Source organism: Halichoerus grypus, chromosome 12 (assembly GCF_964656455.1).
Source record: "Halichoerus grypus chromosome 12, mHalGry1.hap1.1, whole genome shotgun sequence".
In the NCBI taxonomy this organism is placed as follows: Eukaryota; Metazoa; Chordata; class Mammalia; order Carnivora; family Phocidae; genus Halichoerus; species Halichoerus grypus.
Window position 1 is genome coordinate 92,241,764 of NC_135723.1, and position 19,107 is coordinate 92,260,870.

The 19,107-nt window shown below is 44.0% G+C and overlaps 1 protein-coding gene and 1 non-coding gene across 7 annotated transcripts in view; one reads left to right on the top strand and one right to left on the bottom strand.

Annotated features, from left to right (window-relative positions):
• The window catches only part of HIPK2 (homeodomain interacting protein kinase 2), a 183,659-nt gene that overhangs the window by 35,435 nt on the left and 129,117 nt on the right, over nt 1–19,107 (bottom strand). For 4 of the 6 annotated variants that reach the window (XR_013442895.1, XM_078059634.1, XM_036119981.2 and 1 more), the window contains exons 7-11: nt 18,820–18,982; nt 14,793–15,000; nt 13,752–13,873; nt 4,539–4,681; nt 1,347–1,526 (exon numbers count right to left, since the gene is read on the bottom strand). Coding sequence is in view for 5 of the 6 variants with exons in the window: in XM_078059634.1 (XP_077915760.1) it covers nt 1,347–1,526; nt 4,539–4,681; nt 13,752–13,873; nt 14,793–15,000; nt 18,820–18,982 (816 nt within the window). In the remaining variant the exon portion in view is untranslated. The remainder of the gene's footprint in view (nt 1–1,346; nt 1,527–4,538; nt 4,682–13,751; nt 13,874–14,792; nt 15,001–18,819; nt 18,983–19,107) is intronic. The other 2 variants (XM_078059631.1, XM_078059633.1) reach the window with 1 other exon arrangement.
• LOC118523736 (U6 spliceosomal RNA) lies at nt 8,401–8,507 on the top strand. Its single transcript, XR_004911362.1, has one exon. It is a non-coding gene; the product is annotated as a U6 spliceosomal RNA (small nuclear RNA).

The following is a 19,107-nucleotide window of genomic DNA, read 5'->3' on the forward strand; positions in this document are numbered from 1 at the left end:
TACAAAACTTTCAGTATAATTATATCGATCTTGAAGTGTGCTGGCAATGAGCCTTCATAAAGCCAGCTGGGTGGTGAGTGAGCAACAGGGAGGGACCTGTCGACAGGTTGGGAGGCTAAGAGTTCTTACTGTCCCTACTTGACAAGGTGAGCCATGAGGATGCTAAGCTCAGCCCAGGGTCAGACTGGTGTTCTGTGTGACCACCCACACGGCTGGGCATGATAGAGCAAAGGGTTGAGATGGTGGCCTCTGTTGCCAGCCAATCTAATAATGACAAGGCTGTGTTGTCACAGGGCTGCCACAAATCTGAGATGAATGTCCCAGAGTTGTCAGAAACACCCAAATAAGGAATCTTGAAGAAGAACGACAACTCGAAGGAAGTCAGCTCCTGGGTTAATCTTCAAAGGAGAATGAAAAAAAGGCAGGCCTAATTTTTGGCACCTGGTTAAATGAGGAAGTAGGAAACCAAAAGTCACTAGACATTTTACGTACTGGATTTTTTCTCTTGATTAACCTATTCCAATAAGCAATTAAGTGCCTCCAAGTCAGGGACTCTGGAGAAAAATGTAGGAGCAATTCTGCAGCCACAGGATCTTGATCTCAATTTTTTTTTTTTTTTTTAATTTGGAGATCTCTTATCTTTTTAAAAGACAAGTTTATTGAAGTATAATTTACATACAGTAAAAGTCACCCTTTGGAAGTACTGATGAGTTTTGAGAGTTGTACACGTAGCCCCTGGCAATCCAGAGAACTTTTTCATCACCCTGGAAAGTTCCCTCATGCTCCTTACCTGTCAATCCCCTCCTCTCCCATCCAGTAGTCCCTGGCAACTCCTGATCTAGTTTTGCCTTTTCCAAAATGCCATCTAAATGGGATCATGCAGTATGTGGCCTTTTCTGTCTTGTTTTTAAGAGTTCACGGAAGTGAGTTAGATTTCTGACCTTAGATTTCAAAGAAAGCACATTTCTCTACCATTTTTAAAAAAACATTATTATGATTTCCAAAGTGCAACTTCAGAGGCGAGTCTGAGTGTTTTATACAGAAGTGAAAGGGCACGAATGGCTTCAGACCCAGGCATTAGACACTGGAATTCCAGGCCCTTCCCGGTGGGGTGCGGGCAGGGCAGGGAGGACAGAAAGACAAGCGGCGGGGAAGTGAGAGTGAGCGCATCCTTCAAACCCTAGCACTAGGCAGTGGTACGACACATTCAGCAAACATTCTGCTGGCCACTCCCTGTTCCATGCCCGGAACTCAGAGCACATGCTGACACTCCTTAATGCTAAGGGGTTTCTCTAACTTCCAGTCTTCCGAGGTTTCTCTCCACAAGGGCAACTCTCACCACCTACCTCGCAGAGGACTGGTGCTGCTTACTCTTCCGGGAGGAAGTGGTGCTGGTTGGCTGCTGCCGCATCACGTGGGCCACGCCCACATTCAAGGGCTGGGCTGCTGGAAGGGTCACATGACCAGTCAATAGCGCAGGCTGCTGCATGATGGGATTGTAATGGCTGCCGTGAGCGTGGGTGTTCCTGAATGGGAGATGGGAAAACAAGGCTCTTTGTTGGTTTTATAAATATGGAGCTTCTTTTTTAAGATAAAGGTTTCTCCCCAATTAAAAGCCAAATTAAAAAAGTTGGTTCTCACGAGCTCATGGGGTTGTTGAAGAGATGAGCTCATCAGATAAGCCTCCCAGGTGCGATGAAGTTTAAGTGCTGTTCTGAAGGAGTGGGCAGGAACACATTTGTTGGTGAGTGAGAAAGAGGACATTGCAAGAATGGGAAGAATGGCAAGTTGCAAGTTCAGCTTAAGTTCTGGGGAGAGGAGGTAAATATTCCCTCTACCTTTTAAAGACCCCCAAAGAGGGGACTGTGCGTGCATTTTAATGGGTTATTGCACTCTGTGAGGTAGGATATCGTAGCATTATAAATGAGAAATTTGTAGCTTATGTTAAAAAGAAGAAAAAGAAACGTTGAAAACTAGGAGTTGTATGTTCCTGCTGTTTGGAAATGTTAACATACTTTTGAATTCTCTCCGTGGCTAGCACAATGCTCAGGCATGTACCAGCTGATCAATTAATTACATGCTTGTTGAATGAACAATTAGATTAACTGAAGGTTGACTAGATGTGTGTAGAATTAATAAGAGTCAGACACATGTTGATAGAAGTACTATTGGCAGCCATTTTCCTGAAAGTGGGTTATCTTTCAAGAGTTCTTATGATCTGGGTTGTGTGGCGCTCAAAGGCTTGTTTTCCCACAGATCTATTAAAAGTGATTAATCCAGAGACTTGCCCATAAAAGCCCATTTAGCACCTAATAAAATTAGGAGAATTTATCTGAATTTTAAAAATATAAAAATCATCTTTGCAACTTGGGGAAAAGGATGAATGAAAAAAAAAGTAGACACTTTTGTAGCGATTTTGATAGCATTTTTTGACATTTACATTTAGAAACTGATGTTACGGCTTCTTGACTTTTTAGCTGCTGTTTCTTCTATAGACGTGGCATTCTTTTGATACAAGTCTAGCATCAGTACTTCTCTTTTGTTTATTAGCCATGATTATGGATGTTCTTTGGCCCACACATGAAATGGAGAAGAGACTGGAAAGAAAGTGTCAGCTTTAAGTGTTTTCTGTGGTAACCAGGTAAGAGCTGAGGAGGGAGGAGGCAAAGGAAAATCTGTATGAGGGAGTATGTGAGTTTTGCTGAAATTAAATGAGCTGTAAATGCTGAAAGACACAGGAAAAAAGTAGTATAGCATATATGTGTGGTCTTTTAAGAGAAAAAGGGGGGAGAAAAAACCAATTGGTCAGACAGCTTTTCCACTTGGTTGCTGTTCCTAATGAGCTGGAGAGGGAAGGCAGTCTCCCAGAGCATGAGCCAGCGTGAATGGGGGGGAGGGGGGGAGGAGGGAAGATAACAGATTTATTTATTGCCTGTCATGTACCAGGTGCTAGTATAATACATGATAAATACAGGTCAAGTGCTTGGTATTTTATCTTAATTTAAACCTCCCAGCAATTCTATGAAGTAGGCATTATTATCCCTACTTTACTGAAGAAGAAACTGAGGCTCATAACGGTTAGGTAACTTGCCCCAGGTCATGAAGAACCAGAATTGAATCCCCTGCTTTGAAAGTGTTTCCAGTGAGTGGGGGTGGACTTGGCGGGTGTTGTCAGTGGGAAATGAGTGGGGCTGCAGGAAAGAGCCTGGGTCCTCTCTTGTTTCTACGAGTCAGAAAATTAAATGGAGGAATAGAGGAAGCTGCATTTGAGGCTTGCCTGGGGGCTTCTATCTCCACCCCTCTTTGTTGTACTGAGAGCTCTTCATTCACAATAGCCTTTTAGATCAGGAAAGGAACTTCAGGGAGGCTCTATGGTTGGTATGGAGACTGTCCGAAGGTAGAGAGGGATGCCCTGATGTTTGGGCTGACAAAGCCGGGAGGGCTATGGGAAGCTGGACGCAACTTGGGGACTGTCATTTGGCTCTGCCCCCCGTGAGGGGCACTGTGGTGGTGTTGGGATGGAGTGGGCGGAGAGTACAAGGAAAAGTGGAAAGTGGCCATAAAAACAACAGAGCAAGGTGTTGGTGAGAAAGCCAGTGCGTAGGACTAGTGGGGTGCTGGAAACAGATACAGGGGGTATGGTGTGCCGTGGCTGTCAGCGGTGGGCCTCTGGGGTCTGTGGAAAATGGACTTTGATCTAGCAGATACGACTATTAACTGAAGAGACACATTCAGCAAACATGCCAGAGTTTACCAGTCCAAATAAAGCCCCATTCTGTCAAGCTCTCCCCTGGGAGGTCGGCTACAACTCCAATGTGCCCACGTCTCCAAACACCTTGAGAACACTTTCTAGAATTGCTTACGAGCCTCAGGGACGCCCTTCTGCATTCTTTCATTGCTGCCACATCTTTGTTTTCCGGGAGTGGAATTTAATTCTGAGAAACAAACCAAAACTCATCCGGAGGCAAGTCCGTGAATTATATGGGTGATTAAATGATGTAACCGAATTTGGGGTCGACAATGGCAACTGACCATTAGGTAATGAAAGCTGATTTTCTTTTTTTTTTTTTAAACATTATCAATTTAGAATTTATTTTAGTATATGCTTATAAATATATTCTTGGGTGTTATAATTATCAATAATAAATTCTAATGTCAATGCATGTTAATAGCTCCTAAATTTTGCTATTACAAATTATATATTATTATTTTAAAGAAATTTTTAAATTAAAATATAATGCATTATTTGTTTTAGGGGTACAGGTCTGTGATTCATCAGTCTTACACAATTCACAGCGCTCACCATAGCACATACCCTCCCCAGTGTCCATCACCCAGGAAAGCTGATTTTCTTATGTCCTGGTACATTTATTTAAAAATGAATTCTCATTACACCGCAGTCATATTCCACATAATCTTCCTTTAATTTAAAAAGTTCTTTCTAAACCACGGAATTCACAGCACAGGCCCACCCAGCAGCTCTCTGGGTGAGTAGTAGACACGCCTCCCGTGCCAGACACACCTCCTTCCCTACTTACCTCCAGTCGGCCAACTGCTGGGTGCCTGCCATGGTCTCGGGAATGACAGTCGCGTGCTGCACGGACGTGTGGGTGGCCACTCCGGTCAGTTGCTGCCATGCCGGGGGAAGCAGGATTTGCTGGGTGCCACTAGGCCAGGCCTGCTGTAGAAGAGAGGACGCGTGCCATCAATATGCTTGTTAATCACATAGTGATTAACATAGTCTGTCTGCATGAGTCAAGCCCTGATTCTGGGCCCGGGGCTCTGCTGGACCCTGTGATGGGTCTGCAAGTGGAGACCTGGTCTTTGGCCTCGAAAACTAAATTAAGGGGAGATAAATGAATATCGGTGACCTACACAGATGATAGTAAGTACATGGGCACAGAGTCATATGGAAGGGATTTATTTGGGTTGAAGAAATGATTTGTTTATAAATCTGCTCTAAGAACAATGCTCAAGGTTTCCCAAAGTTCACTTACTGATTTGTTCTGGTACACAACTACGTGCGAGAGACCTGAGATAGAGGCATTGGGCCACACAAAGGTAACTCTCTGCCTGCAGGAAGTTTTCCATCTAGTATCCTTTATTTTGCCTTTTGTTTATGAATTAGAATCTAGACCTCCAACTTGTGTTATCTTCTGAATCTAAAGTAACATAATTCTGAGATCACCAGATACTTGCCCACATCTGAGAGCAAGCAAGCATGAAGTAAAATTCTTAGCTGGGACCTTAAGCTTCATTGAGAATTACCGTGATTCATCAAAGCCAAAATGAGATGTAGTTAGAAAGTCACACTTGATTCTTTACAAATATTAAGCTTTTTCTAAGAACTCTAAAATGAACTTACTTTCCTGATTCTTCCTTAAATAGTCACTGGAGGGGGGAGGTGTTTGCGTGGTGTTCTGAGCTTCCTATATCTTCAGTCGTTATTCTGCTTGCTTTGGTTATTAAATGATTCAGACTGAACACAGCTGTCCAAAGTTGGACACCTAAAGGAACACCGCTAAGGTAAAATACTTCTTGGGCAGGTCAAGAATTTAAAGATTCAGTTACATGTTGTTCTTTCCATTGGGCTGGATATCACTAACATTGGGTAATTTCTTTAATATAGTGCTCCACACACTGCATCTTTAATATGTGTGTTTTGGCTCATCTGTACAAACAAGCACTTCTGGAAATGAATCACAAGCTTGGTCAAAGCTTAACCAACAGTGATGTATACAGAATGACTCAGCCACATTTTAGATCTGAGTGGATGGTTCACCTGGTCCATCCTTTTCATGGTGCAGATAAGGCCAGTGAGGTCTCTCAGACCTTTTTTACGTTGCCTGTTTGCTTACTGATCTGTTTTGATAGAGGCAAACAGCGTACGGACTGCAGTTTATACAGCAAGTGCTTAATAAATGTTTGTTGATAAAATGAAAGAAGCAGTTCTACCGAGGCAATTCATTATAGTTAACTATATTTCAAGTTTACTGAATTCAGACCCAGCAGAAAAATAATGTAATTGATTCAAACAATTACGAACTCAGAAAGTTAAAAGAATAATAGTTTTGTTGGCAGTAAGATTTCTACTTACTTAGAGATATGGTAAAGGCTATTTTTGACCCCTCTCACTGAATGTTCAGCTCATGTAAGATGACACTTCACCCTTGTATAATTACTTGTATACACTTCTGTAACTTATACTTTATTACTATTTTATAATTTATAAGATTAGAGCTAATACTTTTCTTTTTAATTTATTTTTTTAAAGATTTTATTTATTTATTTGAGAGAGAGAATGAGATAGAGAGAGAGAACATGAGAGGGGCTAGGGTCAGAGGGAGAACAGACTCCCTGCTGAACAGGGAGCCCGATGCGGGACTCGATCCCAGGACTCCAAGATCATGACCTGAGCCGAAGGCAGTCGCTTAACCAACTGAGCCACCCAGGTGCCCAATACTTTTTTTTTTTAATTCTATTTATTCATTTGAGAGAGAAAATGAGAGAGAGCACGCACAAGCAGGGGAGGGGCAGAGGGAGAGGGAGAAGCAGGCTCCTGGCTGAACTGGGAGCCCAATGTGGGGCTCTATCCCAGGACCCTGGGATCATGACCTGAGCCAAAGGCAGACGCTTAACTGACTGGCCACCCAGGTGCCCCTAGAGCTAATACTTTCTTTCTTTCTTTTTTTTTTTTTTAAAGATTTTATTTATTTATTTTGACAGAGAGAGAGACACACACACAGCAAGAGAGAGAACACAAGCAGGGGGAGTGGGAGAGGGAGAAGCAGGCTTCCCTCTGAGCAGGGAGCCCGATGCGGGGCTCGATCCCAGGACCCTGGGATCATGACCTGAGCTGAAGGCAGACGCTTAACGACTGAGCCACCCAGGCGCCCCTAGAGCTAATACTTCTTGATGCATACTGTGTGCCAAGCACAGAGCTAAGACCACAGATAGGTTTCTGACTTCATCTTTTTTTGTTGTTATATTTATTTATTTATTTCTATTTATTTATTTTTATGTATTTATTTATTTATTGAAGAGAGAGGACAGGAACAGGAGAGGGAAGCAGACTCCGCGCTGAGCGCGGAGCCAAACGCGGGGCTCGATCCCATGGCCGTGAGATCATGACCTGAGCCGAAATCAAGAGTTGGGACACTCAACCAATGGAACCACCCAGGCACCTCAAGTTTCTGACTTCATCTTAACACCAGTTCTGTGAGGTAAGGACTGTTATTTCTCCACATTTCTCAGATGGATAAACTGAACTACAGAGAGGCTAAATAACCTGCCCAGAAATGTAGTAAATTAAACATTTATTGCTCTCTTTCTCTAAACCCAACTGAAATGATTGCAAAGGAATAAAAAAACATAGAGATCCACAAGGACAAAGACAACAACAATTGACAAAATCTTGGAAACTGGAAAATAGAAGGGTAATTACTGAGTTAGAAGACTGGGGAATCTAAGGTCAAGTCTGTGAGATTCCTTTACCTTTCAGTTTGCAGACGCTGGTATGTAGGCTTATACCCTCCCTTCCCACGCCCCACCAAAGCAGGAGGCTGGAGGATTCTCTCTAGGAAAACTGGCTAGTCCAAGAGAAAAAACTACAGATACATTTGAGGATCAGGGAATCTGCCAATGAAAATGCTGGGCTCACTCCTTATCGGACTAGAGAGAAGCCTGCATTCAATAGTCCTTTGCGTCCTGTAGCTTTCAAATTAGTCTTTTAGTGCTTCAGTCTTAGATATGAATGAACAGCCAAGGATAACCAGAAGGAAGCTTCTAACATGAGTCTAAAACAAAAAAACTCAGAGGAAACAAAAACAGTGTAGAAATCAGAAGAAAATTTCCAAAAACTTAAACTGTCTTCACAGAGTTAAAAAGAATTATATACACACGCACACGCACACACACACACGTATACATATATATGAAACAAGATCATATACAGCAATGTATATTTACATGTCCATATCTATATAGAGAAATAAGAAAGAACCCTTAGAAATGAGAACTTTAACAGAAGTTAATTCCATAGAAGATTTTTTAAAAAAAATATTTTATTCATTTGAGACACAGAGATAGAGAGAGAGAAAGAGCATGAGCAGGGGGAAAGGCAGAGGGAGAGGGAGAAGCAGGCTCCCCGCTGAGCAGGGAGCCCGACATGGGGCTCAATCCCAGGACCCCGGGATCATGACCTGAGCTGAAGGCAGACGCCCAGCCATCTGAGCCACCCAGGCGCCCCCATAGAAGATTTTTTTTTTATAAAAGTTAAGAAAATCTCTTGGAAAGAAGTGCAGATAGAATATAAGAGGAATTGGGAAAGAAGATGAGAATCAGATTAATTCAGAAGCACTAACACCCAATTAATAAGAATTTCACAAAGAGGAAACAAAAATGCTGGCTTTGGTAGCACATACACTAAAATTGGAACAATACAGAGAAGACTAGTGTGGCCCCTGCACAAGGATGACATGCACATTCACGAAGCGTTCCATATTGAAAGAAAGAAGAAAAAAGAGAGAAAATGGAGGGGGAAAACTTAAAAAATAAAAGACAAACTTTTAGACTACAAGGGCAAACAGCGTCCAAGACAATGTATGAAAAAAGACCTATGAGGAAGCATATAGTCACGAAATTTCAGACCACCATGGACAAGGAGAGTCTTAAGAGAGGAAACTAACCCAATGAAGAAATGAAACCACCGTTAACTCCAGGAAAAACAAGTTGCATAGGTAAGGAATAGAATCGCAATATATTATGAGGCTCAGCTGAGAAAAGTATATAATACTGAAGAAAATAATTATGTAAATAATGCAAAGTGGTTGAATAAGAAACTTCCATGGGAAGAATGGGAGAAAGGAAGAGAGTGAATGAGAGAGAGAGGGAGAGCACATGACTGGGCAGGTGCTGTGGGGATGGGGTGGGTTTGGGGGCTAAGTCTTCATCTTCCACAGTAAGATGGAAATTCCAAAATGGAAATATCAGTAAAAAGTAGTTTAAACATGTTATTTAGAAACTTGAAGTTAAATAACGAAACAAAACAGTTAAAAGTTATTTTGGGGGACTGGAAATTGGGGATGGGATAGAGCAGGAGACTACTATTTTCTTGTAAGTTCGTGGACTCACTGAACTTTAAAAGTTAGGTACATGTGTTATTTTGAAAAAAAAATTAAATTCAAAAATAACTTCCCTAAAGTCATATAGCTGGTAAGTGGTGGGACTGGCCTCTGACCTGTAGGCAGCCAAATCCCAGAGCCCATGCTCTTAGCCAGCATACTACCTCTCTTTATGGAGAGGGTACACAGAAATGATGGCTCTATTGAGGATCAGGGACTCGTGGTAAATGCATAAAAGTAGCATGGAAAAGTTTTCCTTATTCATTAACAATTCAGGCACCAAGCAAGACAGAAGCAGAGAGCAAGACAGAAAGGTTGGACAGACTGGTTGCTGAAAATGTTACCAGAGGAGGTTTTAAGTGAGAAGTACTGAAGTTTTGTATTTTAGACAGTTTAAGAAGTTCCAGCCAACTGTTTGTCCTTAGGGAAGCATTTAAAGGGATTCAGGTGATAACGACTTGACTGGCTAGAAGAAGGCACCTTCTTCGTGAAAGGCTGCGGTCTTTCACGAATCTCCACATCTTGGCGGGGTGGGTGGGAGGGAGCTCTGAATTTCTATTCCAGCCTTCCTAGTCAAAGGGGGTTTTGGGCCCTGGCATTTGAAAAGTGAGATAAATTCAATACTGTCTCATTTGAGCACTGTATTTCCCACCTCTCTACCTTTACCCACTCATTCACAATTTCTGATGGTGGTCAAGGTGCTCTGGCTTGAGGCCTGGGAGGACAGAGGTGCCAATCCCCTCTGGGCAGTACCAACAAGTCTGTACTGGTAAGACAGTCTGTGAAGACCACTCCCAGACCACGGACACAAGAGGGTGTGATTTCACTCCGGCCTTCTGTGCACACACCCTTGGGGCACCCCAGAGAGACGGTTTCCCTTTGAAGGATGTGAGATGCTGCTGGAAGGTGGGGGAGGAAAAGGCAAAGCAAACAAACAGGAGGAATGGACTCAAAAGACTCTGTCTCTAAACTTCCACAAATACAATCCTTGGAAAGATTTAAATATTTGTAAAAAGAGTGATACCCACTCTTTGGATATACTTAAAGAATAATATTTGGAATGCCTCTCCCTGATACCTAGAAATTTACCCAGAGAAAAATGAAGGCACTAGTTTAAATGTTTAGTTATTGCTTTTTTATAGCCACCAAACTAGTTTTATAAGTTAGCTTACTTTCATCCTTTGAAGGCACCAGTTAAAAATATCTAGGAGAGAGCTCCACCTTTATAGGCTAACATACTGGCATGGATTAAGTGACAGAGAAAGAAAACAACCAATGGACAGAAAGACACACGGTGACACTGGATAGTGCAGGAGTTTTTTTTAACCTAATATAAGAAATCTTTGCATGTCAAGACACACTGGTCTACCGTGTCCTTTCTTTTTTTTCTTTTTTAAGATTTTATTTGAGAGAGAGTGCGAGCAAGAGAGCGAGTGTGAGCAGGCTGAAGGGCAGAGGGAGAAGCAGACTCCCCACTGAGCGGGGAGCCCAACGCGGGGCTCGATCCCTGAATTCCGGGATCATGACCTGAGCCGAAGGCAGATGCTTAACCGACTGAGCCACCCAGGCACCCCTACCATGTCCTTTTTAATGGCTATATGGTGCTCCATTTTATTAACACATCAATTTATTAACAAATCTACTGATGAACATTCAAATTGCTTCTAGTAGTTTCCTGTCATAAACACTGTAGTGACTAAACTCTTTGCGCACGTATTTTTTGTTCCCTATTCCAATTACAGCTTTAGGTTAAATCCACTTGGAGATTTACAGCACTCTAGGGACTCTTTTTCAAGTAGGCAAAAGTAAAGCTCTTCCCTGCTATGATTAAAGGACAAACAAATTCAGAAATGCTGAGCTGGTTTTCCCCAAAGTGAATAGTGAAGAATGTCTAGGTTAGCTAATAAGAATGCTAATTATTGTTTCTTTCAGAAATGATTTCTGGCTTGCCAGGGTTAAGTGGGCAAACAAACAAAAAATCTGTAAGTATGTGTGAGTTCTCTAGGTTTTGGCCCAGAGAGGAGGAGCACTGGGAGGCTGGTCTGGATTTCTGCCAATCAGAGAAAGTATGAACAAGATAGTTGGCCCCTGGAGTGTGCTTGATCTTTCTTGGCCTTTTCCAAACTCCCTCCTACCAAACTATGTGAGCAAAAGGAAGCTATGAGGGCCAGTGAGAGAGGTAGAAGTAGGCCTACTTTAAATATGGAAGGTTCTCTGTTTATAAACTTTCAGCAACACAACTTTGTGTGCCATCAGAAGCTGGTGTCAGTGGTCACTGCAATATCATTTTGGACTTCAGAACAGAGACGAAGAATGATAAATATCCACCTTAAATAAGTTGTTCCAGAACACAGAAGAAGAGGGTAATAATATCCAACATATTAATGAGACTGGGATGACCTCGATGCTCAAATTAGATAAGGATTCTATAAGCGAGAGAAATTATAGGCCATTTCTCACTTCCGAACATAGATACAAAAACACTAACCACAATATTTACAACCAATCCCGTATTGAAAAGCATAAATGCGTATCAAACACACGTGATCAAATAAAGCTCATCTCAGAAATACAAGGATAGTTTAACATTAAAAACCTGTTAATGTAACTTGTCACGTTAGCAGATGAATGAACAAAAAACACATGAGTATTTTAATAGATGCAGAAAGAACATGTGATACAACTCCATTAAAAAATTAGCAAGCTTGATGAAGTTTCTATCAAATATTGATAGCAAACAAAATATGGCAAACAGAAGAATTTCCTGTAAAGTTAGGTACCACTTAAGAATGTCCAGTGTCCACACTGTTGTTGTGAACATTGTTTTGAGGTGCTGGCAGCATAGTGGCATAAGGATTGTAAAGGAAGAAACAAAGCTAGTAAGAAGGTAGTCCCCATAAGAAATCCAGAGGAATTCATAGAAACAACCAGAACTACTCAGAGTTTAGAAGGACTGCTAGATACGGGCACCTGGGTAGCTCCGGTCATGATCTCAGGGTCCTGGGATCGAGCCCCATGTCGGGCTCCCTGGTCAGCAGGGAGTTTACTTCTCCGTGTCCCTCTGCCCCTCCCCCTGCTCGTGTGCACACATGCGCACACGCACTCTCTCTCAAATAAAAAAAAAAAATCTTAAAAAAAAAAGGACTGCTAGATAACAAACTCAGTAGACCAAACAGGTTTAGTCCTAGAAACCAAAAACAAGTAATTGGAAAAGAAAATTAATAAAATTATTAATAGCAACAAAACCTGCAAAATATTTAGGAATTATTCCAACAAAGGAAACCTTTAATGAATAGAGTAAAAGATAAATATACAGTTATGCTGTGTTCGTGCATGAAATGACTGAATACTGTAAGGATGTCAGCTTTTCCTCAGGTAAATATAAAATTTAACTCAAGTCCAGTAAATACACTTCAGGGCATTTTGTTTTGAAGCGATAATTGCTAACTGCTGTGTGACTCGGAGTCAGTGATTGTTTTGTTTGTAAGAGTTATGGTTAAATTCATATGGAAAGTGAAGGGACGAGGCTAGACAAGGAAATTTTGAAGAACTGGAAGGACGAAATGGGAACGGGGCTTTCCCTATCAGACAGCAAGACGTGTGTTAGTTGTAACAGTGAAGACAGCAGAACATTAGAAAGGCCAATGGAGTAGAGAGCCCAAACAGACCTATGCAATTTCAGTACATTAAAAATAAAACCAAACACTTCTGTTCAACAGAAGATACCATAAATAAAGTGTCTGTAGGAGCACTTTGAAAAAAGGCTTTGGGAACCTACCTTATTTACAAATTAATGTGCTTCTAAATTAACAACATTTAGGTTAAGCTGTCCTTGCCGCCCAGCAATGGAAACGATTCTGTAGAAGGGTTTGCGTCTGGTTCTGTCACCTGATTGCCATGGGACTCTGAGCCAGGGATTGTGCCTGTTTTCCCTATTTGTCACCTGGAGACAGATACCTTACTTATGGTGCTGTTGTAGGGATTAAATCCATTAACAACTATGAAGTGTCTGGCATAATGATGATATATTTGTTCGAGTGCCATTGAAGACTGATTACCGTTATCATTGCCTCACTCTGTTACCTTAAATTTCCACGACATTTTACACATTTTCAACCACTTTCACCTCTGTGTTCTCATTCTACCTTCGGAGTTACCTATGTGAACAGATAAGGAAGGTTCCAAATCACAGCTTCGGTGATCTGGTTTTTCAACTCCTTATGAAATAAGGAGATAATCTCCAAGGTTCCTTTTGGCTCTAAAAAAATCATTTCTCTTTTATAAGAAAGAAATTCGAGGCAAAGAAATGTTAACTGACTTGCCTTAGGTCACAAAGTTATTAGCAGAATTAGGATTAAAACCTATGTCTCCCATATTAATTTGCATTATAAAGCTACAATAGTAATAATAATTTCCCCAGACTCTTCCTGTGTCTAAAGTTCTTTGTGGAATTATAAGCAAGATACGTAGGAAGGTGATTCACCTGGGGATCATTCAGAATATTACTGATCTATTCTAATGAGTTGAAGCACCTAACTCATTGCCAAGGAGGGAATTAGCGGGGATCTCTCTCTTTTGTGAACAACATTAACACGGATAATGGCAATACCAGTAATGATAAAGAATTACCTGGGCAAGCAGACCTGGTTGGATCTGAAGAGGCTGCGCTCCCGGGGCTTGAGTGACGATAGGCACGGCATTCTCCATTCGCACGGAATAGCCAGCGTGCTTAGAAGGCGAGGCCTGCAACCCTATTCCAGACGCGGGCAAGGGAGAGAGGGGTTGTTGGGGGGTCAGAAACTGCTGGATGGGGAGAACCCTCCTAGCCAGCTGGTCAGGTCTCATCTCCCCTTCACTCCAGTCCCTGCTGGCTGTCACCTGGTCCTTTGCAAGTCTCCCCTTTAGTTTCTAACTTAAAATTTTAAAAACCACAAAAAACCAACTTCGAACCTTTTCAGAGACTAGAAGGTCAAATTAAGGAGTCTGTAAAAGCCTAAAGTGGAACAGTTATGCCGACAAATCACAGCAGAAAAATGGCTTCTAACATGAAAATACACTTGTGGTATGTCAAAGTCAGGGGTGTCGGGAAGAGCATCCGAATCCACTGGAATTGCACCGACTCTGAACCTGAGCAGCCACACACAGGCTTACACCGTGGGGTTTGCGGAAACAAATACTTGAGCTTTCCGGATACACGGTAACCTCGTACCGTGTATCACTCTGTATAACTCTGGCTTCTTAGAACTTTCAGGAGAAGAGTTGTTGGGGTGCGTGGCTAAAGAATCATTTGGGGGACTGGCCTGGGAGGTACTTTTCAGGCAGATTTGTATTTTTCATGAGAACCGGAGACTGCATTGGCTGGCAGAGCGGCAACTCTCTACAGATAACCCGCTGGGAGGATATTTCATTGGAGGAAATGTAAGCTGACATCAGCCTAACAATAGGAGCACAAACAACACGCTCATTTCCAGACAGCTGGCCAGGGAACAAAAACACCAGCAGGTGGGGAGAAAAACAACTTGGTGCTGAGGCTTAAGTCCTGTTGTTTCTAGGCTGGCCAGAGCAGGAGAGGGGTCCTCAAGTTCAGTGATGTGGGAAAACCACGGGTACCAGTGCCCCAGAGGTCGTCCGGTAAGAAGCAGGTGAGGGGCTGCGTCTGCTCATCCTTACCTTGGAAGCCGGGTGGACACACGATGAGAGCTTGCTGGAAGGGGTCGGGCCGGGCACAGATCTGGGCTGTTCCCGTCTGCAGGGGCATGCTCCGCTGGGCCACTGCGGCCATGGATGCCGCTGAGGGCTGGTAGAGTGCAGATTGGTAGTTTAGTATGGAGACTTCGGGATTGGCTAAGGAAAGAGTGGCACTGGTGGAGGTGGGAGCCTAAAGGAATGATGGGGATTAAACAAAAATAAACAAACATAAAAAATGAGGGAGGTGGTATGTTGGGAGCCACGAGTCTAAAGCAAATAAATGAACTCAAAAGAAGAGCAAACGAATAAAAACCAAGAGCAAAAAAGCAAAAACGGAGGGGAGTGGAGACACAGTTGAGTCTCAGGGAAAAGCAGGCACCTGCCGCCACAATAGAATCACCTTCGGTGCTCACACTCAGGCCAAGTCCTAGCATTTGTGGGGCCTGGATGAGAGGGCAAACGGAAGCTTGCATAATGTAGGTCTAAAAACAGCGAAGTTAAAAATCGGGCCAGAAACTATTTATGTTCTGCCCTTCCACTTTGATAAATATACTTCACAACTACCTGGAAGGCCAGGTTTGAGTTTAGGACTCTTGGATTCCTTGCGTTCTGCACTGGAACATGGTGACGGGGCGGGGAATGGGAGGGCGGGGGAGGAGGCGAGAGCTGACCTCCTGTCTGCCTTCTCTTCCTGCCCCAGCTCCATCCCACAACGCAGGGGCTTTGGGTGCACATATGCGGACCTGCCAGCCCACACGTCCAAGCTCTGTCCACACTCCCCTTCCCTCGGGCCTGGTGGCACAGTCCATACTCAGGAGGATGAAGCCAGGAGGAGGCCTCTGCAGGCACAGGGGCCCAGGTACCCAGAGTTTGGCACGGAAGCACACACACACACGGAGGAAGGCTGAGGTAGGCCTTGGAAGGAGGCCCTTCTGCTCAGGCCTAAGGGGAGTACTGTTTACAGATCCCCTCGGATGGCTGCAGAGCCCACTACGGCAAATTAACACGCTATACCAAAGATAGCCAGGGAGAGGGACACACAGTCTGGGCTTTCTTGTTTGAGTTTGGGGCAATCGTACGCTGGCGTTCAGCTCCGAAGGCTGGAGGCCAGAGAGAGATGCCAGTGGGTCAGGAGAATTTTGAGAGGAGTTAAGTAACTCTGAAATTATGTCCTCTCTCCTGTCTCTCTTGGAAAGAGACATCATTTGAGAATGAACTTCCCTGGGAAGCAAGGAAACTCAGTTCTGAATTGGGAATCCTCTGGCTTTGCCCCATTTAGCCTTCTTCACACTGATCCTGCGCAAGATAGGGGGAGGGGGTCACCGTGTCTTCGAATTCAACGTTGTTTACAAGTTTTGCCACTAGAGGTTCCGTGGACTGAAGGATAAGGAGGCAAGAGCCACAAGGGTATCTTGGACACATGTAGAAACAGGATTTTAAGAAGGGTACGTATATATGTCAAATTTGATAAAAAGGATAAAATCTCATTTTACATGTTTTTTTTTTAATACTTAGATTTTATGTTGAATTTATGTGCAAAGCAAATTAATTTGTTTGAAAGTAATCACTACATTATGTAGCATACATGTTTGGATTTTAAGATACGTACTGTCACAATAAGTGGCTGTTTTGGGCCTCCAGGTAGTGTGACTGGGAATGCACGTGTGATGCGCATGTGGGAGCATCTGTGTTTTGTTACTGATGACATGCGTTGTGTTTCCTCTCTGTTCCCTCTGGGGCCCCACCTGTCCTGGAGGCTCCTCCCCATACACATTTCCCTCCTTGGGGACCAATATCCTCCAGATTTCCACTCGGGTACTCGACCATTCCACCTCCTGCGGCTGCCTCCTTCAAATCATCCCTGGGACCTGACTCTTCAATCGCTACCTCTTTAGCTGAGGGTCTCTCCCCTGGTGCCTGGGCTCTGTTTAGTGAAGTTCTGGTCTTCACTCTCCCCCCTTCCAATTCTTCTTGGGGCTGAGGCTAGAACATTCTTTCCAAAAGACTACTTTGTGCCTGTCACCACCTCTGCCCCCAAATCTCCAATTACTGTCTAATGAACACTATATACGCACTTTGGTCTGGCATTCCTTTCCCACGGTTTGGCCAACTTTCCCTTCCAAATTTATCTCCCTCTGCTCTCTGTGCTCATGGCACCAGCCAGAGAGTCGACTCACTGCTGGCGAGCATGCTGTGAGTGCAGGCCCTGCTGACTCACACGAATCTTTGACCCACAGCATTCCCTCCAAGCCTCTGTGCTTCAAGGTCTCGCCTGGCTCCCCTGTGCGCCGCACTGAAACCCCCAACCCATCAATTTAAATGAACTTCTCAGTTATATTAACCCATCTGGAGGCACCTGCGTGGCTCAGGCGGTTAAGTGTCAGACTCTTGGTTTGGGCTCAGGTCGTGATCTTGGGGTTATGAGATAGAGCCCCGCGTCAGGCTCCACCCTCAGCGTGGAGTCTGCTTGTCCCTCTCTCTATGCTCCTTCCCCTGCTGACTCGTTTTCTCTCTCAAATAAAATCTTAAAACAAACCCCCTCCTGCCAGCCGATGTGATGGGGTTCTGGTGATGAAGGACAAAACCATGGTGGTATTTTGTCAAGGAGCTCATATGTCTGCCTTGGACACCTTAGCCTGAGCATTGGGCCTGGCCCTGGGAGGGACCGTTTGTTTCTTTGGACGCCAGGTCTTAGCATTAGCTCTTCCCCCTAAGGAGAGTCTTTTTTTTTTTTTTTTTTTTAAGATTTTATTTATTTATTTGACAGAGAGAGAGACAGCGGGGAGTGGGAGAGGGAGAAGCAGGCCTCCTGCTGAGCAGAGAGCCTGATGCAGGGCTCAATCCCAGGCCCTGAGATCATGACCTGAGCTGAAGGCAGTCGCTTAACTGACTGAGCCACCCAGGCGCCCCACCCAAGGAGAGTCTTAAGAAAATCAATGGCCCCTGGGGGTGGCAGATTCCATGCGGCCTCTCCTGGATATAGGCAGGGGGAGAGAGAGCAGGGAAGAAAAGCTCGGCGTCAGCAACTCTGTGTGCTGCAGGCCTGGCCTAGAGACCAGGGAGGTGGGGGAGGGGACCTGTCAGAAGAGTGTGGAGGGCAAGGCGGAGGTATCTGTGTTTCAGGATTAGAACAGACACTCCTGTCCTCTGGAGCAGTGTGTGCAGACACACACAGGAGGGTTGTGACCACTGCAGATTTGATCGGAAGGCTGAAAAAAATATCTAGGGACAGTTAGTTCTTTGGGGGAAGTGGGAAGACTGGAATTTGGGAATAAAAGTACAAATCTCTTTTTTAGATACCAGAGGCAGCCTGGACTAGGATTTGGAGAGTATTCACTCAGTAAATAGTTCCTGGGTCTCATTCCTATTTTAAATAAGGCGTGAGGCTTATTTAATAAGGCGTGAGGCTTATTTAATAAGGCTACTAATTTTTTGTAAAAAGCTGGAAATGTGTGGGAAGAAAACCTTATTTTCCTGGTCCCTTCTGGTTCCGGCTGCTGGGATTCTGGTGACAGACTGATGAACTGATTTTCCCTGTGACTTGGAGAAAGGACAGGTTTTATCTGTCCCGAGAGGAGATCATGTGGACCCAGCAGTGCAGGGACACGGGGACGGGGTCTGCCCTGCGTGACCACCAGTGTCCCTTCCTGCGCTCGAATTCTTTACCAGGCAGGTGTCAGACATAAATAAAAGCATTAGAGCGGGAGGTTTACATTATTCCCACATCGGGACAGAAGGAAACACTAAGAGGTGCCATCTCAGAAGAAGCATCCCAAGACAGTCCTTTCTGGAACCTTGCCATGGGACCAGGAGTCCGTACAGAGTGCCTAGGTCTCTCAAAGGAAGTAAGTTTGAAAGTAAACACTTTCTTACGTAGCAGAGGAATTTTGTGTATGATATTGTGTAGGATACTGGAAGAATCTGATCTCCTGACTAGGTTTGGGGGGAAAATACAATTCCTGATGCTCACCGTCAGCCCTGCCCGCCTTCCCCTTTGCTCCCCATTCACCTGGTTGTGGACAGTGTTCAGCTGGTTGTTGAAGGTCATGGTCAGGTTGGTGGACGTGCTGGGGGCCACATGTGTGATGAAAGGGGTTTTGCTCTGGTTCACTGTGTCGTACATATTCACCCGACGCTTGCAGATCTCCATGTTCTGGAAACATGACTTGACGCTGTTCACGCAGAAGGCAGAGGCGTGAGGGAAAGAGAGGAAGGCAGTGTGGGATAAAGGGGAGAAAACGGACAGAATGGGAGAGAAACGTTAATGTAGTAAGACCACCGGGGAAACTTTAACTTT